Consider the following 21,648-nt stretch of genomic DNA (forward strand, 5'->3'; position numbering starts at 1 on the left):
TCAATTTTTGGACGCGTGCATAGAGCATTAAATGTAGGTAAAAAAATAACTAATTGTACAGTTTAGTTGTAAATCATGAGACGAATCTTTTGAGCCTAGTTAGTCCATGATCGGACAAAGTTGGTCAAATACAAACGAAACGTGCTACAGTGTCCACATTGCAAAAATTTACAATCTAAACGAGGCCTTGGCTGGAAAGGCCTCATTGCCGCTGCTCCCTCTCGCTGTCGCCCCCCCCCCCCCCCCCCCCCCCCCCCCCCCCTCCAATTCCCCACTCCTTCATGGCTCTCATTTCTCAGCAGAGGAGAGGACAGTCAGATCAGGAATTTCAGGATTTGGCCCCGGGCCCAACTCTATCCGAAACCATCCCCCCTTCCTCGTGACTACCAGAGAAATGCCTTTCAGAACACCAAGTTGGCTGTAGGGGCAACGGCAGACCTTGACCTTTAGCTAGCGGTGAAAACGTAGTTTTTTGGAAGAGAGAGAGAGAGAAAAAAACACCATAGGGATCGTATGCATCGTCGCTTTGGAAGTTGAAACCACAAACCAGCGAACAGTTCCAAAACCCCTAGACCTCCTCGCGACCAGCGATGACGACGGTGACTGAGGACCACCACCACTTGGGCACTCACTTGCGCGCCAGGAATTCGCCTTGCGTTCGACTCAAAGGCGCTCCCTCTCCTACCTTGCCAACAGACAAGCCAGGGTGGTGGATGAGTGGAGGGGGAAAGAAAAAAAATTCCCCAGCTGCTGGACCCCGTGACTGACTGCAACGCCACTGCTGCTGTTGTGCTGCCTGGGTGCGGGTGGTGGGATTGGGGAGGCCTTTTTTATAAACCGGTAGGCATGATGCTCTTCTCATTACTGACAGGCAGGCGCGCGCCAGAGAGTCAGAGAGACCACAAGGGGAAGGGAGGCGCGCTCGAGAGTCTCGTCTCCCCCGGCCGGGAAGAAGAAGGAAGCAGAGGAGGGGAAGAATGCGCGTGGGCGGCGGGCGGGACGACGAGGAGGTGTCCCGGAAGCTCAAGAGCATGGACGTGGACAAGCTGGAGAACGGCGGCGGCGAGGAGAGCCCGCGCCCGCCGCGGCCCGCCGTCAAGTACCACGGCTGGAAGGCCATGCCCTTCATCATCGGTGCGTGCGCTGCCAATTGCTCTTCACCCTCCCTCTCTCGCCTGTGTCGTGTACTTGTGTGTGGCAATGGTGGTGGCGGCGAGTGAAATTGAATTGCGGTTGCGGGTTGCTTGCCTACACCATACAGGGAACGAGACGTTCGAGAAGCTGGGGACGCTGGGCACGTCGGCGAACCTGCTGGTGTACCTGACGCAGGTGTTCCACATGCGGAGCGTGGACGCGGCGACGCTGCTCAACGGGCTCAACGGCACCACCAGCCTCGCCCCCATCATCGGCGCCTTCCTCTCCGACGCCTACCTCGGCCGCTACCTCGCGCTCGCCATCGCCTCCGTCGCATCCCTCATCGTAAGCACCGCAATCTCTCTCTCTCTCCACCCCCCACCCCCACCCACCCCCCCCCCCTCCTTCCTTGCCGCCGGGCCGAGCCAGGCCGGCGGCGGGTCGGATTTCGGGGGTGGGGTAGGTGGGCGGAATTCGGCGTGCAGGGTGGTTGACGGGTTCCTTCGTTACGTTGCCCGCGGGGTCATCAGATTCAGCTTTTGCGATGACGGTGGGGTTGGTGCCGGCCTCTGTGCTCTGTCCCGCCTTGCGACGAGTTGGACTCGCTCTCGGGCAGCCGAGCTGTTCTTCTTTTGTTTTTTTTCACTGTCCCTCTCCATCCGCTGGGGTGGATTGGAGAAGAGAAGATGATGGGCGGCACATGGGACGAGCGCCCACGTGCACGCTCGCTCACTGCCTCGTGGTCGCTTCTTGAGAGAATTTCTTCCTCTTTCCCTCTCCTCAACCTCTCTCCAACACGAATGCGCCATGTAGTACGGAGATCTGGAAGGGTTTCGGCTACTGTAGCAGTTTCGTTTTTATTTGGCAATTAGTGTCTAATTATGGATTAATTAGGTTCGAAAGTTTCGTCTCGCTATTTCTCACCAAACTGTACAATTAGTTTTTGTTTCCGTCTATATTTAATACTCCATACATGTGCCGCAAGATTCGATATGATGTGTACTACGCAAAAAGTTTTGTAAACTAAACATGCCCTGGGTGGAGATGGATGTGGAGTGCGGTAGTTTACAGCACGACGTGCGCACTAATCATTCATAGCGTCAGCACCATCGTCCTGGCTCAGCTGAGTTTCCAGGCCATTTATTGATCACAAGACTTGGGTACCACCAAGTAGGCCAGCTGCACCGTTCCAAACAGAGATGCAAGCAAGTTTGTCTGCGAGCTTATTTCAAATCAGCTTTAAGTGGGTTTCCTTATCTGGATCGAATTACGAATGCAGGTTCGAATGTGATTTTGGTTTCCTTTTTTAAGTGCGATTTGAGCGGATTTTTGGCGAATTTTAATTATCGGTGTTGTGTAAAGCTGGAGCTCAGTCGTCTTCAGTTTTGAAATTGTCTTTGACGTGTAGAGAGTGTGTAGTACGGAGCAGCTACCAACCCTGCGTCTTAACGGGTCAAATTGGTGGTTGGATTGGTGCTGTTCGAGACACGCCGTCCGGTTTTCTCGACCGAATTAGTCTTCACGGGTTCAGCTTAGTATCGTGCACATATTCATATATCCAAAAGACCCGTGTCTTATCTTCCAAATATCTATGGTTGTTAGGATTCCATATGCACTTATTTTGTGACAGAACACACAGCCTGCAGAAGCTTCCTTACATCTTTGAAAAAAGTGTTTCTTTTTTAAGTGTGAAAATAAATGTTAAGTGCGCTTATTGACTTGTCTCACACCAAACACGGTGGCAGAGCTAAATATCTCAGCATTACATAGTACTATGTGCTAACAAAACCCACCAGCGTTTGTTGGCCTGGGTAGCTAGCCCCGTGTGCGTGTCCCTGCATTATCACGCACTTTGCCTTTTAATTCCACAAAGTAGCATGACAAAGTGCCCTTAATTATATACTCCAGTTCGCGGCAGCATTAATGATTAGCGCCGCGCTAAGCCGTATTGTAGTGACCTAATCCATCTGCTTTTTATCCTGTCGATCATCAGCTGACATTACGGGTTTATTCAGTAGGTACAAGCTACTGACTAGCGAGGCATGCGCATAGGCATAGCCTCGCTAGTTGCCCCCCACCCCACCACGTATAAGTACGTAGCATTAGCAACGATGATTGAGCTCGATTAGCACTGGGCAATGCCACGTTGTGGAAAAAAATAAGCTCGATTAGTACTACCATTAGCAGTACGATAATGCTCCATGCGAATGCCTACTTGCCCAGACCCAATCAGCAGCCTGCTGGCATCCTAATCCACCCATGCCGCACACTTGGGCCCGTTCTAAACATGCAAGGTCACAAGGAGCATGCTCAGACAGTCGGACCTCAGAGATGCCCATCGTATAAAAAACAAGCTAGCTGTGTTTCAAAATTATGTTTGGGTGGTGGTGGATCAGGATCACCTTGCCTCGGCGTGCCGCGAAGTGGACTTGCAATGTATTGTCCCCGTAAACACATCTTTCACCGGCTAGCCAGATTTCCACGCTTCAACCCAACGCAAAATGGTTTCTCTCATCGATCGATCGGCATCACCCACGTACCGATCGAACATACAGCTGCACTGCACCGCCGGAGCGACGTGACGTGCGGCGCACAGTTTGGTACGGGGCGCGGTGCGCGAATACGCACGTTTGGAAGGGTCTCACCGCCTGGGCGCCTGCACAAAGTTCCTTCCTCTTTCACAGGCAGGCGGATACGTCTCGGCGCGACCGCAAACTAACTGCACCGACCTCTCACAAGTCACTAGCACAGTACGTATGGTGTGCTCACTTGTAGTTGGCGTCTGGACACGAGACGAGTCATGAGGTGGAGCCGTCGGAGATTGTTGACTGGTGTGGTGAAGGTAGCGCTAGCTTAGCTAGGGCCGGTTCTGCTTCCTGCCTGCGGAGTGGTGGCCTGCCGTGCTGTGCGCGGGGATAGTGCGGGGGTACGTCGGCCAGGACAGGCAAATATCTCTCTCGATCGCCTGCTTGGCTGCGGCCGAAAACGATGGATCTGGTACCCAGTACTACGTGTACTCCTCCTACATGGGCATGGTGGGTGCAATGCCGGCATCCACGTACTGTACGTACTACGCGTGTGCGTACGTTGCCGCGCCGGTGTCGCCTCCCTGACCACCCACCACTTGTATGCCGGAGTGCCAGCGTCGGTTACGGACACGTTGGTGTCATGGGCTCACACCCCGCACGGCCGCACGTCATGGTGGGTGCGCGAGGGAATTTCGCCACTAACTTAGCTGTGGGAACGGCGTGGGTGGAGGTGCGCTCGTGCTCCTGGCCGCCGGTGCGGTGGGAGCCGGTGCCCTGCCCACACGGCCGCGTGGGGGTGACGCGGCACCGGCACCGGCACGACACGCACACGCGTGGTGCCGGGCGAGCGGAGCAGTGGCGTCGGAGCCGTGCACGGCAGTGGGGTGGGTGGGCGCTGGGCAGGATGTGTCGGTGGGGGCTCGGGCGGCGGCTCCGTCTCGGTGCGTTACGTGCCCGTGGCCCGTGGGAACGCGTGACGGGGAATGCTTGTGTGGGTCTGGACATCTGGTCTGGCTGGAAGTCTGGACCGGGCGGCGGCTAGGAGCAGCGCGGCGCGGCCAGAACACGTGATGCGGGCCAGCAAAATGATAGTGTCCGGATCCCATCTCGTATAAAAATAAAATAGTAGTGTCGACTGTCGAGGTCCAGTCCATACTCGAGAGAGATTCTTCTCTTCCGCTTCGAGAGAAATATACGGATTTCCAACTCCACTGAGGTCCCCTATGCTATGGCAGTATGGCTATGCTACGAGAATGAAGCTGCAGTGCGTGTTCGCATCTCATGTGGATTGTGGCCGCCATGTGCGCCCAAATGATTTGGCCACCTTATCCGGAGTCCGGACATATCTGACCGCCAACTAGCTGTAGCTGCACAATGACAGACACATTCACCAGCGGAGAGGCGAGGAGATTCGATGGAGGCATGGAGCCACCGGGATTGACACACTTGCCCGTTCCATTCGTGTAACGTGACACAGCAGACCATGACAGGCGTCAATTAGAGGTTCGCCTCCTCTGCTGGTTTGCTTCGCTGGTGACACTTTGTCCTGTTGCCGGCGGCGGTTGGGTCATTGCATTGCAGTGCCCACGGCGGAGCACGAGGTTTTTGTCGTTTCAGAATGTGCTACGAGAGTTAGGCCGTTGGGGATTGGAAGCGCGTGCGTATACGGCAGGAAGGAGAGATCCACATGACCAAAGACTCGTGATTCTGTCTTACGTAGACCTGCTTCGATGCTACTGAAATGATTCATCGCGTTCAAACTACTCCTACAATGTTGGCATGCTGCTCACTCGTTGGTTCCATGCATCCACCACCAGGGCATGTTCCTGCTGACGCTGACGGCCGGCGCGGACAGCCTGCACCCGCCGGAGTGCGCCGTGGGCGAGACCTGCGAGAAGGCGACGTCGTACCAGTTCGCGGTGCTCTTCATCGCCTTCGCGTTCCTGGTGCTGGGCTCGGCGGGGATCCGCCCCTGCAGCATGCCCTTTGGCGCGGACCAGTTCGACCCCACCACGGAGTCCGGCAAGCGCGGCATCAACAGCTTCTTCAACTGGTACTACTTCACCTTCACGGCGGCCATGATGATCTCCGCCACCGTCATCATCTACGTGCAGAGCAACGTGAGCTGGCCCATCGGGCTGGGCATCCCGACGGCGCTCATGTTCCTGGCCTGCGTGCTTTTCTTCATGGGCACGCGCCTCTACGTGCGGGTGACGCCCGAGGGGAGCCCCTTCACCAGCGTCGTGCAGGTGCTGGCGGCCGCGCTCAAGAAGCGGTCGCTGAAGCAGCCCAAGGACCCGAAGCAGGACCTCTTCGACCCGCCGCACACCAGCGCCATCGTCACCAAGCTCGCGCACACGGACCAGTTCCGCTGCCTCGACAAGGCGGCCATCGTGGCGTCCCCAGACGAGGTGCGCCCCGGCGGTGCCGCGCCCGCCGACCCCTGGAGGCTCTGCAGCGTGCAGCACGTGGAGGAGGTCAAGTGCCTCATCCGCATCGTGCCCGTCTGGTCCACGGGGATCATCTACTACGTCGCCGTGGTGCAGCAGTCCACGTACGTGGTGCTCTCGGCGCTGCAGTCCGACCGCCACCTCGGCCGCGGCGGCTTCCAGATCCCCGCCGCGTCGTTCACCGTCTTCGCTATGCTCGCGCAGACGCTGTGGATCCCGTTCTACGACCGCCTCCTGCTGCCCAAGCTCCGCAAGATAACCGGCAAGGAGGAGGGGTTCACGCTGCTCCAGCGCCAGGGCATCGGCATCGCGCTCTCCACCGTCGCCATGGTCATCTCGGCCATCGTCGAGGACAGGCGCCGTGCCATCGCGCTGAACCAGCCGACGCTTGGCACCACCATCACCGGCGGGGCGATCTCGGCCATGTCCAGCCTGTGGATGGTGCCGCAGCTCATGATCCTGGGACTGTCGGAGGCATTCAACCTCATCAGCCAGATCGAGTTCTACTACAAGGAGATCCCGGAGCACATGCGCAGCGTGGCGGGGGCGCTCGCCTTCTGCAACCTGGCGCTCGGCAACTACCTCAGCGGCTTCCTGGTGACCATCGTGCACCGGACCACGGGGTCCGGGCAGAACTGGCTGGCGCAGGACCTCAACAAGGGCCGCCTCGACCTCTTCTACTGGACCATCGCCGGCATCGGCGTCTTTAACCTCATCTACTTCGTCATCTGCGCCAGGTGGTACAGGTTCAAGGGGGCCAGCAACTGATCCGCCGAGGTGACCGTCGTCTCACGATCACGAGTGCAGGCATGAATGAGCTCTGAGCTCTGTGTGGTCCTTGATGGCAACTTGGTTGGTGGCTTGGGTAATTATGTTGTGGCCTTGGGAGAGGAGAAAAAAAGGGGACCTTAGAATAAGGTCGTGATAATTATTTGTGTTTACCATAGTAGTTGTTTGATATCGACGCCTCTTTTTTTGTTTATTACTTTATAATTTTGTTACTGGTCCTTTCATTTGAATCTATAGGATGATCAAGTGGCTGATGAAAGAGGAGAAAGAAACAAAAGATTTGGTTTCTTGTAACTTGTAAGTGGTTAAACTGAAGTACAAATGGATGTAAGATTGAATGAAAGCTTTAGTTCAGTTACCAGCTTATGATTGCAAGCATTTTGCTCCTATGACATGCCTTCTCACTTCAGTGACGCTGACCTGGATAAACGAATGCCTTCAAAGTTCACTTTTCGGTTGGTCTTCATGCCGAACCTGGTCATCGTTCAGCACTTCAGCTACAATATAGCTTCGTACGTTTCGGTCAAAAATATAGCTTCGTACGCAGAGGCAACAAAGATAAAATTGACCCTAGGATGTTTTTACCTTGGCTGGAAGAAATACCCTTCCCACCGCAAACAAAACCTTTCCGGCGATTCCTAGCTGGTAGCTGCATCCTATTTGGGGTTAGATGCAGATAAACATAGCACGTCGATAATGCAACTCCTGCAAACAACTTTTGAATAGTTTCGATAATAGACCACCTTCACAGCATATGTACATTACAACATTGTTAACCAGAATCATGAAGCTGGACCAACACCGGGGAGAACGATGGGAAGAAAAGAATACACAACTACTTTCTTCTCCTATCTCAACAGGGTGACACATTTCAAACACCCCACTGTTTATGTTGTACACACCTATCTAGAAAAGAAAGAAAAAACTGAAGGGAAAGCTGATTAGTTACATGGAGGGACCGATCTAATCAGTTGGCATCAACCATACCGACAAGGAGCTAGGCAAATGATCTACAAAAACACTACCGGGGTGCAAACTTCAAGTCAAGTGACAATCAGAAGGTTGTTTTCATGCCCATTGTTGTGCACAGTGGGTCGCAGCGGATCATTCTTCCAAACACCATCAACGATAAACTTAATCTGGAGCACATTTGGAAACTGGAAACTATCAGAGGATGTACGCATATAGATGATTGGGTGTAAGAGGGCAGATGATTACCTCATATCTACCAGGGTACAGTCTCAGATTTAAGGAAAACATGCCGTTTTCTGATCTTTCCATCTTTCTCTGCAGTGATATTTAGAATTAGATTATTATCCTTAGAAATGAGATGGCAATGAGGAATAATCACATATGTGGACTATCTTTCAAATATATGGATACCATCATGCAAGCAGTGAGTTACACTAGCGCCAGTAGATTTCCTACACCAAACATGACTTGCAAAAATCGACTTTGTATTTGTTGCTTGGAAACAGAATCAAAGTATGCCTTTTGGTTCAAAATCTGCTTTGGTCATTAGTTACAAGGACAGCAAACATGGATTGGTGAACCTCATTGAACTCAGCAATACTATACCCAACTACTGACCATTAAGAAAAGTTTGAAAAATCCAGCACAACCATACAAAGATCTATGGTCCTACAGATAAGTGTTCTTGCCCACAAGCAATTCAGCAGTAATAAACAACAAAATATATTTCTTGTTCTAGAATGTAACCAAGGCATCATGCTATGCGCTATCATGAAGCTAACAATGTGTGGACACACGATTCAAAGCAGATATATAAATTATGCACTCCACATAGTTAGAATCTTCCTCCCTCCAATCGTAAATATAAGTTGTTCTAGACATTGACAATCTATGAAGTGGAACTTTGAGTAGCAATTTCTATGAAAATATGTTATTAAAAAAGCATATTATGAAGTGCTTCTCAAGATGAATCTACCAACATCGATCTTATGATGTCAATCTACCTGACTCATCATGTAATGGCCAATGTTAAAAATGTTTGACCTGTATGAATCCTAAAATGACTTGTATCTAGGAAATCAAAGCTGAAACTACGCTATGTGTCTAAAGAAAATAGTTCCATAATAATTAGTGGAGCAGGCTGTATCTACCACCGTTCTTTTTTTTTTGAACCACGAAAACAGCAGGGGAAGCCCCCGCTGTTAGATTTTATTAAAACACAAAAACAAACACTGAGCAAAACAAACGGAAAACACTTCAGCTAAACCCGAGCGAGGCTAGAACAAGAAGAAAAACAAAGAACCGCTAAACACAAGAATCAACCCAGGAGAGAAAAACAGATCACTTGTTTCCAGAAATCCTATACGCTTGTAGTCAAGCTTCATCTTTGAGAGATCTTCTCCAGGAAGAGAAGGAAGGAGGTCCTCTCATAAAAATGAGGTTATTGCGCTGCTTCCAGATTTGCCATGCAGAGATAATGAACACTTCCATGAAGAAAGGATATGGAAAAGCTTGTTTGGCTTATGTCATCATTTGTAGGCAATCCGTCGTAAGATTCCACTGAATGCCAAGGAACTGCCAACAGTGTTGGCTGAAAGAACAAGTGAAGAAGAGATGAAAGGCTGTTTCTTCAACATTCATATTGCAAAGGACACAGTTGTAGTTGCCTTCCAGCTTGAGCTTTTTCCTCCTAAGGATGTTCCTAGTGTTGAGTCTGTCCATTAGTAAAAACCAGGAGAAAACTCTCAGTTTCTTGCAACATTTGGACTTACAAATCCACAGGAAGGGAGCAGGGGGTTATTTTTTCATCCAATGTGAGGCAGAAATGCGCTTATGAAGGGCATCCAGCTAATTGGGTATTATAGTTACTATTGACAGTGTGACAAGACAAGGATTAATGGTCACTACATTGGTCGAATATATATAAAGGTGATAAAGCCTAGACCTAGGGTGAAGCCATGTGCAATATTCTGCCGTCCAAACCAAGTTGTCCAAGACTAGGTACTAGAAAGGTGGAAACATTACCAGTTTCATTGGCACATAAGAGAACTTGTGTATTCCTTAACGTCACCAGTGCATGATTACTAAACTCAACATATCAAATATTGTTATTCTTCTACAACATGTTGTCCATGGACAGAAGCACATGGAATAGGCTTTCCATCCCTTACTTCTATAAGTTTTTCCTCCTTTTTGTAGGCTGATTCACTGATGTGGTTTCATGGTGGCTCCTTGGGATTAGAAGGCCATGTTGAATAGGGTACAAGTGCATCTATGCAACATAAGTGTACCTGAAACGAGGTTTCCGGTATCCAGTTATCCACATCCAAGTCACTGTTACTGCCTTTATGGTATAATGTGATTGAGATGTGTGGACACACCAGCCATACAAGTTTCCATTTAGCAGTCTTTTACAACAACTGGTCTTGTCTGTCCTGTTGACGCCTGTTGACGCCTGCCATTCTTTGCCACAAGCATTGGCCGGTATGGTGGTTGAAGAAGGTAACTGTTGGATTGCTGTGGGTAACGGCGACTTGGCTGCCCTGCTCATTCTGTTTAATGCTTGAGAGACCTTCGATGTCGTGGTTCTCACATTTTCTATGTAATATCACGTAGGTGGTTGTGCGTTCTAGAGCTGTCTAGGTTGCCTCTCGCCATCCTCGACGGCAGAAAGGCGCTTTTGTAACAAACACCATCCTTTCCTCTTAATGAAACACGTGCAAGGCACGTTCGCGAAAAAAATACCAGAAGCTATAAGCATCATCTCTTTAACAGCACCTATATTCATTAGAATAAACTTAGGCCCTGTTTGGTTGGGCTTTTGGCTTTGGCTTTTGGCCCCAAAAGCCAAAAGCCCAACCAAAGGGGCTGCTTTTGGAGGGTGCTTTTTCAGAAGCAGCTGCTTTTCCGTAGTTTATTTTTGAAAGCTGGTTTGACCCTGCTTTTGGCTTTTGGCTTTCTGCTTTTCGAAATTGGTGGAATAAAAAGCTCTTCCATAGTTGTTTCAAGAGAGATAAAGATAAAAGGTATATTTTATACTTGTTTAACCAAACAACTTTCAGTTTTTCTACAGCTCACAGCCCACAGCAGCTTTTCCACAGCTCACAGCCCACAGCAGCTTTTTCCCACAGCCACAGCTCAACCAAACAGGGCCTTAATATTATACTAAGGATGACAACAACAACAACAACAACAAAAAGAGTATCTATGAATGGGCACATATCTTGTAATTCCTTAGTAATTTTTCAGTTTTTACAACATAGATTGGAGTAGGCACTTACTTGACTTGTCCAGCCATCAAAGGATCCAACCACTAAAACATCTGAAGCAGGGTTGGCCCACATAATACAAACAGTACGGAGCTCACTCAGTGCCTTCTCAACTTCATCAAGCCTCCTTTGTTTATCTTCAATTATTTTGTTCCTTTCACTGATGATGTGATAGATTTATATAGGGTAAGTAGGAGAGAATGAGATGAAATATGAAGCATAGATGATTAATGTGAGGGCATACAATATCTCAAGTGCCATCTTCCCTTCTAACACAGCTATTTTAGCCCGGATTGATCTTAGCTCCTCCTGAGCCTGCATTACCTTTGTCTCCTCAAATTCCCAATCATCAGAGATGTCATCCAGCACAGTTGCTCCATAACTATTTGACTGAAAAAGTAAACAACAAATTAAGAAAGCCTGCTTGCTTAGAGAGACCAATATAATTCCATTAATAAGATCAAGATGAGAAACATCTCAGAGATGTAACTTCGACACCTGCTTTATCACCATTTGAGTGGAAAAAGAAACAAGATATTTAGAATACAGCTGGCAAGTACAATGCCTCTAGAAACATTAACAATTTCCTGAGGTCATTACTGACAGGCTGTTTGCTTATTGTGCCTCCGAAAACTATGAAACATCAACTAATTTGCAGCTAACTACAGACAGAAAACATTCAACACTGCAAGGGAGCATCCTCTACTGTCAACTGCAATCATTTGTACATTTGTTTGCACTATTTTCTAATGACAGTTAGGTGTGTCTTCATAAGCTGGCACTCTGTGTGTGTGTGTGTGTGTGGGGGGGGGGGGGGGGGGGGGGGTTCAGCAGGTTTGTTGGTGTACAGAAAATAGTCAATAAAGGCCAGCAACTGTAGAACAGGTAAAGAAAAGTGAATGCAATAAAACTTTTTAGACAGGAATTTGATAATTTGAAGAGATACACACCATATCTGATAAAACTTTATCAAATCTTGATCTTAATGTCTTGTGAGCAGCAGAAAGGTCCAATTCCAGAGTTTGAAGACGTGAATGTATCTCATCTCTTTCAGTGCTAACACCATCACTAGGATAATCACTTACAGCCACACCATTCGATGACATTTGAACGTCATTTTGCACAGATGCAATGTCATCGTGTTGGGATAATTTTCTTCTTTCAGTAGGTAGGACCTCAGCAGCTGCAGAAATTAAATATGTCAACAAGCAATTATGTAACAAATATGATGCACTATAGAATAAAGATGAGAAGCAGACATATAACCTTCAAAATGAGATAAACCACCCTTGTCAAGGGTCCATGTTTTCCATGCATCATTGCTCAAACTCTGTAAGGTGCTGTTGCCCTCTATTGTTCCATTTTGAGAATGAGATCCATGGACACTTCCGTTCTCAGGTACCCTTGGAATATGCCTGCCACCAGCCGCTGTATGACTAGGGGTGCCACTGTTGCCAGCTAAAGTTGTACATATGCAACATAGTTGCGTCATTTTAGTTAAATATACAAAAATGAAATGCAGTACTAGCTAAGCTAAATCAGTTGTTTGTAGTTCATAGCCCACTTGAGGGCAGGCTGAAACTAACTGCTGTGAACCTTCTGTTGATGCAAGGAAAAAAAGAAGAAAACAAAATAACTCAGTGGTGCTTTTGCAATTAGTCAAAATTTCAATCATAACATGAAAGGTGCAAACTGTGAACATCAACATGAACATCAGTGATACGATGGATCACAGAATAACCTGTCACTATTCAATTTTCACTTGGTTGACAAAAAGGTTATGTTTGCTGTGCAGCCTTAAATGGACAACCCACAAATCATCACGGCATATTACAGTTTGACAAGGAAGTACTACTAAAACTGCACAATTGGAAACAAGTTATGTTCCTGAAGAACTCATACTCTCTGAAAATTTAAACCCACATACCATCATCGTCACTTTGGCCCTGTGTGTCGTGGGTACTACTCCGTGGAGGTGGCCGCGCTCGCTCCCTATCCTTCTGCAGCCTGCTGAGCATCCCCTCGATTCCTGCTTTGAACCTGATCTCGCTGCAACAGCCGTGAATAACTTGATTAACCAGCAGAACACCACGGGATTGAATAAGCTTTGAGCCTCAGCAGGCACCCACCTGGTCTCCTCTGTTTCCTGCTCCCGCCCAGATGATGACGCCTCCTCTTCGTCGTCGTCGTCATCCTCCTCCTCCCTGCAACGCAGACAGCGAAATTCAGCGAGGCATCGCGCGAGGACATAGAAGGGCACAGCAGAGCAGAGAGCAATCCCAGTCACCCACCACTCGGAGTCATCCACCGAGCCCGGCACTAGGTCACCACGGTAATACACGCCCGTCTCGGGCGGGTAGTCAGGGTTGCCCCCGCCAGACGAGCGCGGCGCAGCCGTCGTGGCGGGGCCCTCCGCGGCGGTGGAGGACCAGCCCAGGGAGAGCCAGCCCCCGCTGGACGCGACGGCGGCCGCGAGGTCGGAGCGGCCCGCCGCGACGAGCTCCTCGCGGGTGGGGAAGGCTCCTGGCTTGGCAGAGCGGCACATGAAGTCGTAGATCGCCGCCTCCAGCTCCTCCTGGCCCCGAGCGCGGGGCGCGGCGGCATTTGCGTCGCGCGGCGGCGGCGGCGGCTGGGAGGACGGGCGTGGCGCAGGCGTCGGTGTCTGGCTCGGGGCCTCGTGGCGGTGGCGGCGGTAGTATGGCTGCCTGGAAGAGTGCGGGGACGAGGAGGAGGTGGACGACGCGGCGAGCGGGGCGGGCGCGAAGCAGCGGCAGCGGGGGTGGCAGCGAGGTGGCGCGGGTAGGATCAGGGCTGGGATTGGGAGGAGCAGCGAGGGAACGAGTGTGGGCATCGCGGTCGCATCTCTCTCGGCGCTCCCGCTCGGCGAGGAGGAGAACTGAAGTGAAGAGAAGCGCAGAGGCAGGCAGAGGAGGGAGGCGAGAGCGCGACGGGAGGGAGAGGAAGATGAGGAGGAGAGGGCGTGCAGCTGGTGGCGAGCCAATGCCAATTCCCCCCGCGCTCTGCGCCTCGTGCGAATCGAATGGCGACGCCGCAACGGCAACGCCAACGCGCGCTCGCCCAAGCAGGCCCAGCCGTCAGGCGCGCTGTGAACCGACCGTGCCTGCCTGCGCTGGCTACAGCTGCAGGCTGCAGCCTCCCGCGGCCCAGAAGTCCAGAACCCCACGCGGAACGGTCGAGTGGCTCTCGCCGTCTCGCGTCGCGTATGGGAGAGCGGTTTGCCCTCGTGCGCCATGCGTGAGTTCCATCAGTTTTCGCCGCGGAACTTTGCGCCCTCCGGCTCGAGAGTTTTCGTGGCAACCAGCCTACCAGAGACCACAGAGTACAGTACCAGGGATGGATCACCCGGGCCCTCGATCCGGAAACGATGTGATCGTTTTTGGCACACCCGCCGCGGCGACGGCGACGGCGACATCTGTGACAGAGAGCAAATCTCGTGATGCTTTTGGTTTGGTTTCTCGTCGCCGGACGTGGACTTGTCGCCTGTCGGCTCGATCCGGCCCGCAAGGTTAGGCGCCACTATTAAAACCTTCTATTTGACACGCCTGATTTAATAATATACACGGTAAGGGATAGAGGGGTGAAATAATAAGGTGATGATTCACGGGAGTGCTAGCGTCCGCACTGCACTCCGTTTTCCACGCGCCTGCACTCCACGCCCGTGCTCGCGTCAGCACGCCCTTGCTTGCGCTGCGTTTCGTGTGCCCACGCAGGCTCGCGCCGCTCGGACGTCGTCCGTGCCGCCAGACCGCGTGTGGAGTATAGTTTTTCAAATGGGCCAGGCCCGATGGGCCGACACGGGCACGGCCCTAAAAAACACGGCACTAGCCCGGCCCGGCCCGCTAGGCAGCGTGCCCGTGCCTGGCACGGCCCGCAGCCGTGCCCGTGCCTGGGCCGCACATTCGGCCCATGGGCCAGCACGAGGCACGGCACGGAAAAAGGCCTGGCCCGGCATCGGCACGGCTTCGAGCCATCATGGCCGTTGGATCCCCCGACCCCTGCGATTCTAGCCGTTGGATTCAGTCGTTGGTGTGGGGGTGTATATAAGCAGCTCATTGGCCGGCTCCCCCTCGCACCCCAAACCCTAAATCATTCTCGTCTTTCCCCCGTCGTGCTCTCCTCTCGCTCTCTCTGTCTCTGGCTCTCCTCTCCGATTCCGACGGCGCGGGACGACTCCGACGGGCGATGGCGACCCGCCGCCGTCCCCACCTCTTCTTCTCGCCCTAACGGCAGCTCCGGGGCTCCGAAGATGCAGGTAAGAGCACTCATCTTCTTCTTCTTCTCGCCCTCCCGGCAGCTCCGGCACGGAAGATGCTTTCTCTTCCTGATTTTTTTCTTCTTCTTTCTTCAGATCCGCTGATTCACAGCTGCTCCGAGCTCCGTCTACGTCGCCGGCAGCGTTGAGGTAAGAATTCGCAGTAAACCCTAACCCTAACCCTAACCCTAACCCTAACCCTAACCGTTCTTGTTCTTTCTTTAGTTCTTGATCTTGACCGTCTTCTTCTTCTTCTTCACACTTGTGTAGCCGTTTGAGGCCAGTGGCGATGCCTCCCCGGCCCCCCTCTGAAGAGACAGTCAAGGCTGCCTTGTCTGCGTACCATGAGGAGTCCGAGAGGTTGCGCGAGCTCCCTGGAGAAGACGAAGACGACGACATGGGCGACGAGGAGGTAGAAGAGCTCTTCGGGCGTGGATCTAGAGGTGGAGCCGGTGACCCGATCAACGTTGAAGGTGGTGATGGAGCAGAGGACCAAGGCGGCGAACAAGATGAGAACGCCGACGACCAGGTATCACGTCCCTGTACCTCTGATGTGTGGCTTGACTTCAAGAAGCTATTCAAGATGGGTCCCAAAGGTAAGAAGGTCAGGTATGGCGTTGTCTGCATCCATTGCAAAAAGCAGTATTCTGGTAGATCTGCAATTGGCACTGGCCACCTCCGTCGTCACAGGGATAAATGTGCTGTTAGGCGAGAGAAAACTAGGAGCTTTAGTCAGTCTCAGATCTCTTTTAATCCTAATGGTTCTATGCGTAATTGGGATTACTGTCCTATGCGTGCTCGTACTGAGCTTTGTCGATTGCTTGCTAGGGTAGATGTTCCTATAAGCTTTGGTGAATCTACTGCATTTGAGGAATACATCTGTAATGCTCATAATCCTAAGTTTCAGGCTGTCTCTACACAAACCACCACTAGAGACTTAGCCAAAATGTTTTCTGATAGAAAGGCTAAGCTTGTTGAGCTACTTGCTTCTGATTCTGTTAATTGTGTGTGGCCTAACCTCTGATATATGGTCTGGCAAAGCCAAAGAGGACTACCTTAGTGTTGTTGCTCATTACATAAACCCTGATTGACAACTAGAGAAGAGGGTGCTTGGTCTTGTGCTTATTGATTGTTCTCATAATGGACAGAACATTGCTGATAGAGTTGCATCTGTTCTTGGTGATTATGGTGTTGCTGAAAAAGTGTTTGCTGTTACTTTGGACAATGCTTCATCTAATGTTTCTGCCATGCAAAAACTTAGACATGTTTTGTCTAAATATCTTGGTCTTGAGGTACCTATAGAGGATCCAAGACATCCTGAACCTGAATCTGCTGTTAGTACTATGTTCTTGCATCAGCGTTGTGCATGCCATATAATCAACCTGATTGTCAAGGAGGCACTTAATTATCTTAAACCTTTGATTGAAGTTTTTAGAACTGCAATATCATTTTTAAACTCATCTAATCAGAGGATTGCAGCATACAAAAGACTTTGCATTGCAACGGGTGTTAGGCCTAGAAAGTTTCAGTTGGATATGGATGTAAGGTGGAACTCTACATATCTAATGCTTAAGACTTTGCTTCCTCACAAAGATCCTTTCACTACTTTCATACATGCCAATTATCCTAGAGGTGAGAATAGTGAGTTGCTTCTAACTGAAGAACATTGGGCTGTTGCTGAAAAAGTATTTGTGTTTCTTGAACTGTTCTATGATGCTACTGTTGCATTGTCTGGTGTTTACTATCCTACATCTCCACTTATGCTTCATTATCTGGTTAAGATTGCTATACACCTGAACAATTATAGTAATGACATTCACCTGAGAAATGTGATTCAACCTATGATAGACAAATATAATAAATATTGGAGGGACATACCTTTGCTCTATTCTTTTGCATTCATCTTGGACCCTAGAGCTAAAATGAAGGGTTTTGCAAAAGTGCTGAGGAAGTTGATGAACCTTACCAGTACAGATTATAGTGCTTACCAGGTTGGCACTAGAGCTAGGCTTACTGATGTTTTCAATAAGTATGAGGAGAAATATGGAGCTGTTAGGTTGAGGAGGACTGTCCCTCAAAACCTGTCTGGTAAGAAAAGGTCTGCTTGGGATGAAATTTATGATGATGATACACCTAGTCCTTCTGGTGGGGGTACTTCACTGCTGCATTCCTCTCTTAATCTGTCTAGAGATACATCTGCTACTGCTTTGCTGCATGCTGCTACTTCTACAGCTTCTAATGCTTCTGAACTTGTCTCATAATTGGATTGTGACACTGTTAGCCAGTTGGATGATTCATTTGACATATTGAAATGGTGGCATGAGCACAAACTGACATATCCAGTGCTGTCCATCATGGCTCAAGATGTTTTTACTGTTCCTGTGTCTACCATATCTTCAGAATCTACGTTTAGTATGACTGGTAGGATTATCGAGGAGCGGCGGAGGAGGCTGAAGCCGGAGACGGTGGAGTGGCTCACCTGCGTCAAGGACTGGGAGTTGGCGGAGGCAAGGCTGCAACACAATGTGGAGGACCCGGAGCTGGAGGAAACATTTGAAGAGCTTTATCTTGATTAGTGCCCCGGCCGCCAAGGTTAATTACAACCCTAACTTCCTCTTCTTCTTTTGCTAACTGATCAGTGCTCCTAATGCTAACTCTATTCTTCTTTTGCAGCTGGCCAGCTGGGAGCTTGAACTTGAAGCTTGAAGCATATCTTTATTAGTTTAGTCTTTACATTTAGCTTGAACTTGGCTCTGTAATATGAGAACTTGGACTTGGACAATGATGTAAGAACATTAAACTTTAATGGAGCTAGGTTGTACTCTTTTCCTGACTAGGGTTTTCTCACAAGGGTGAGTTTTACCTAGCAGGTTTTTAGTGAGGCAGCCATTGCACATGCTCCCATATTCCTATTTTCTTAACTCTTGTGTGTTTGCTCTGTTTTTGTTTCTCCAGTTCTTTTCTGATAATTTTGATTCCAAATTATGCTTTGGTTAAAATGTGTTTAGTGCCTGGGCCGGCACGGGCACTGGCGTGCCACCGTGCCTGCTGGCACGGCACGGCACGATTAGCACTTGATAGTGCCGTGCCTAGGCTGCCACTTCGGCACGGTGGCACTATCAGGCACGGCACGGCGGGCCACCGTGCCGGATAGTGCCGTGACGTGCCTGGCCATGCCCGTGCCGTGCCGTGCCGGGCGGCCCGTTTGGAAAACTATAGTGCGGAGATCCCTCGCGCCCCATCTCTTTCTCACGCGTATTGCAACATGTGAAATACCCGATATACTTTTGAAATATTTAGATGCAACACTTGTAACATATTTTTGAAGACAGATGAAACACACGTCTAAAACACCAGAGGAACACTGGAAACCATTACAAACATACGGAACATCCAAATAAAATATTTGCAACATATGTGTAAAACGTATGCAACATCGAGGTAAACACACTTGCAACATGCATATGAAAAAAACAGATGAAACATTAGGAACAGAAGCTTACAACATCCGTGTACAACCATTATAACATATGCAACATCCATATCAAACACTTGCAACATACCTATTAAACATCTCAAACACTTGCATACGCCTGCAACATGCGTTTTTCACCCGTTCTTCCGGACGACGCAAAAACAGAGTGGGGAACGGCCGATTCCAGTCAGTCGACGGCCAAAGAAGGTGGCATGGCCTGGCAGCGGCTAGCTGCGCCTGTACCTAGCCTGGGCCCGGCCAATGATGGCCCCCTCTCCTGACCGCCTGGCCACACACGACGACCGGCGCCCGCAAGTGGAGATGGAGGATGCGGATGCGGTGGAGAAGGAGGATGGAGGCCGCCGGACGGACGGGCGTGGTGGAGAACGTCGATGCGAGGGGATCGCGCTGTGGGGGAAGGGTGTGGGCGGATGAGCAGAGGGGGGAGTTTTTTTTTGAGAGATGAGGGCTGGTCCTGCGCAGGTCTAGGAGCCGCGTCCGGACGGGAGTCATGGGACGGATGCTTGTGGCATATCATTATCAGATGATTTAATGAACCCCTCCACATCTTATTTGCATTTTCACTCTGATTCGCCTCAGCCAGGGACGGATCCACGAAAAATATCTAGTATGGGCTTCTTCAACCTCTAGACAACTTCGGCCTCTTCTCAAGGTGCATCCATAGCAAAACCCCACCGCTGGATCCGTCCCTAGCCTCAGCTTCTTACTCATGACCATAATGCAAACACATGTGGTGTAAACTTTAAAAAAACACACAAACAGACATGGGGTTAAAGCTAACAAGGTATGTTTCCGATTACATTCACTTATTTTTCTTTATTAGCCCTGTTTTTCAGCACTACTTCATCAGTACTTTTAAACGGAGGAACAATATTTTTCTCTTACAACAAATCAGCATCAGCAGCAGTCACTGGCGGAGCTAGGGGGGCATGGCCCCCCCTAACAATACAAATTTTTTTATATATAATATATATAGTAAATAGTCTATCTTTATATTAAAAGAGTAAAATAAAGAAAATCTTGTTATAAATCTTTTAGACAACAAATCATACAAAATATACTTAGAATACAATATTTCGATTTATCTAAATTTGTTTGCCTACCATATTAGGATATATCTATTTTTTTTGGTTTATTAAAATACTTATATGTTATTGAACACGTATTTAACTAGTAATAACAATTCGGTGACCATCCCTTTTATTGTGTATTGTGAATCATAGTATAAATATAGATGCTCACGTACATGCATATGCACACTCCTATGATCAAACACACGTTCTACTTCACTATGAGCACTTTTAAAATACTAAGATGGTGGATTTCAAGATTCATTAGTAATTATATGTGCCCCGTTATCGACAGACACGGTCACCTACTACGGGTGTGAGCACTTTCGAAATACTAAGCCCGTAGATTTCAATGTTCATGAATCATCTCATGCGCCTCACTATCGATATACACGGTCATCTACTACGTGAAAATAGTAAGCATGGTTAAATCATCAAATACTAGAATAAATTTGAAAAATAGGAGCCTAACTCTGAGACAAAAATCTAAACAAATAAGCTACACTTAATTTTCATATTTTGAAATTCTTCGATCGGCCCCCCTTATGCATAATTCCTGTCTCCACCACTGACATCAGCATCAGCCAAATTTCAGCAAAACGAACAGGGCTATTATTATCACTGTGTTCATAGCTTGTCTTTTTGTAGTTCTGCTTGGAGCTTGTGGAGGCAATACAGGTTGTTATATAGTACAAACGGTAAATTTACGCCCAAAGATAGTTTTATTTTTCTGTACTCAATTAATTAAGGTTTAGTTTTACCTATGATGAGATACAACAGAATAAAGAAATGTTTTTGAAGAGGTGCAATAGTAAGAAATTACATAAATACACTGTCAAAAATATAGTGCCATGTATATCCAAATGCCAACGCACAGGTCATATGATAATAATAACTTGTGCGAAGCTATTGGCGGTGATCTCGAGAGTGAGACTTCGCTCAGGCTGTGTTTAGTTCTAGGAAGTTGGAACTTGGGGCTACTGTAGCACGTTCGTTTTTATTTGGCAAATAGTGTTTAAATATGGATTAATTAGGCTCAAAACGTTCGTCTCGTAATTTCCCACTAAACTGTGCAATTAATTTTTTTTTCGTCTACATTTAATGCTCCATGCATAGGCCGCAAACATTCGATGTGACAGGTACTGTAGCACTTTTTAGGATATTAGGGTGTAACTAAACAAGGGCTCAGATACAGCCATACCTTTGGCCACTTGTGCCAGCCAAGATTGTCGCGTTCCATGAGACCATGACACTTTTGCTCTGTTCCAACTCGGTAGGCGGCTGATGGGCCGACGAGGGAGAACCTCTGTGCAGACCATTGGTTGATGCCCAACGGCCAGTGGAAGTGGTGTGCTTCAAACCGACAAACACACTAGTGGCAGGGCTACTGGAGTACTGGCTCTCATGGAGATGGGGGTCAACAATGTGCGCCGCCCGCGCTCCTGTTGAAAAGTTGCGAATACAAGCTACCTCTCTTGGGTCTTGGCTCTTACTGGTCTCACAGGGGAATCCAAGTTCCAAGCTCTTCCAAATGGCACTCGACCTTTTCCATTGGGTCCGATAGTAACATGGAATAGTGATACATACAGTGATATGATACGCAGGTTTGTTCTGCATTCCCGTGGCCAAAACGATCACTGGTGGTGGGTGAGACGCTGGACGCCGAG

General features: G+C 49.3%; 2 protein-coding genes across 4 annotated transcripts; one reads left to right on the forward strand and one right to left on the reverse strand.

Moving 5' to 3' along the window:
• The first annotated feature begins 687 nt into the window (after window positions 1-687).
• Window positions 688-7,267, forward strand: LOC136541781 (protein NRT1/ PTR FAMILY 2.11-like). Its single transcript, XM_066533908.1, has 3 exons — window positions 688-1,134; window positions 1,262-1,479; window positions 5,480-7,267. Exons 1-3 carry the CDS (start codon window positions 978-980, stop codon window positions 6,878-6,880), a joined length of 1,776 nt encoding a protein of 591 aa, XP_066390005.1. The 5' UTR covers window positions 688-977; the 3' UTR covers window positions 6,881-7,267.
• Window positions 7,268-7,544: 277 nt separating this feature from the next.
• LOC136541660 (protein FLOURY ENDOSPERM 6, chloroplastic-like) lies at window positions 7,545-14,416 on the reverse strand. Of its 3 annotated transcripts, none has more exons than XM_066533696.1 (9): window positions 13,434-14,411; window positions 13,272-13,346; window positions 13,070-13,191; window positions 12,409-12,600; window positions 12,093-12,325; window positions 11,387-11,532; window positions 11,155-11,302; window positions 8,120-8,188; window positions 7,545-8,040 (listed from the first exon to the last, which is right to left on the reverse strand). In XM_066533696.1, exons 1-9 carry the CDS (start codon window positions 14,393-14,395, stop codon window positions 7,945-7,947), a joined length of 2,043 nt encoding a protein of 680 aa, XP_066389793.1. In that variant the 5' UTR covers window positions 14,396-14,411; the 3' UTR covers window positions 7,545-7,944. The 3 variants fall into 3 exon arrangements, 2 of the variants coding, with proteins under 2 accessions (XP_066389793.1, XP_066389910.1); XR_010780446.1 differs by lacking the exons at window positions 7,545-8,040; window positions 8,120-8,188 and adding exons at window positions 8,196-9,587; window positions 10,165-10,651 and having other exon boundaries at window positions 13,434-14,416; XM_066533813.1 differs by lacking the exons at window positions 7,545-8,040; window positions 8,120-8,188 and adding an exon at window positions 8,198-9,587 and having other exon boundaries at window positions 13,434-14,416.
• Between the last annotated feature and the right edge of the window lie 7,232 nt (window positions 14,417-21,648).

This window comes from Miscanthus floridulus, chromosome 1, assembly GCF_019320115.1.
Source record: "Miscanthus floridulus cultivar M001 chromosome 1, ASM1932011v1, whole genome shotgun sequence".
Taxonomy (NCBI): Eukaryota; Viridiplantae; Streptophyta; class Magnoliopsida; order Poales; family Poaceae; genus Miscanthus; species Miscanthus floridulus.

Bases quoted from the DNA above. Each gene is read 5' to 3' on its own strand.
- LOC136541781 (XM_066533908.1), top strand. From the start codon at position 978: ATGCGCGTGGGCGGCGGGCGGGACGACGAGGAGGTGTCCCGGAAGCTC. The intron at 1,135-1,261 runs GTGCGTGCGCTG...TACACCATACAG, and splicing joins GGCCATGCCCTTCATCATCG to GGAACGAGACGTTCGAGAAG. The intron at 1,480-5,479 runs GTAAGCACCGCA...ATCCACCACCAG, and splicing joins CCTCCGTCGCATCCCTCATC to GGCATGTTCCTGCTGACGCT.
- LOC136541660 (XM_066533696.1), bottom strand. From the start codon at position 14,395: ATGGCGCACGAGGGCAAACCGCTCTCCCATACGCGACGCGAGACGGCG. The intron at 12,601-13,069 runs GTATGTGGGTTT...GTACAACTTTAG, and splicing joins GGGCCAAAGTGACGATGATG to CTGGCAACAGTGGCACCCCT. The intron at 8,041-8,119 runs GTAATCATCTGC...AATGTGCTCCAG, and splicing joins TGTACCCTGGTAGATATGAG to ATTAAGTTTATCGTTGATGG.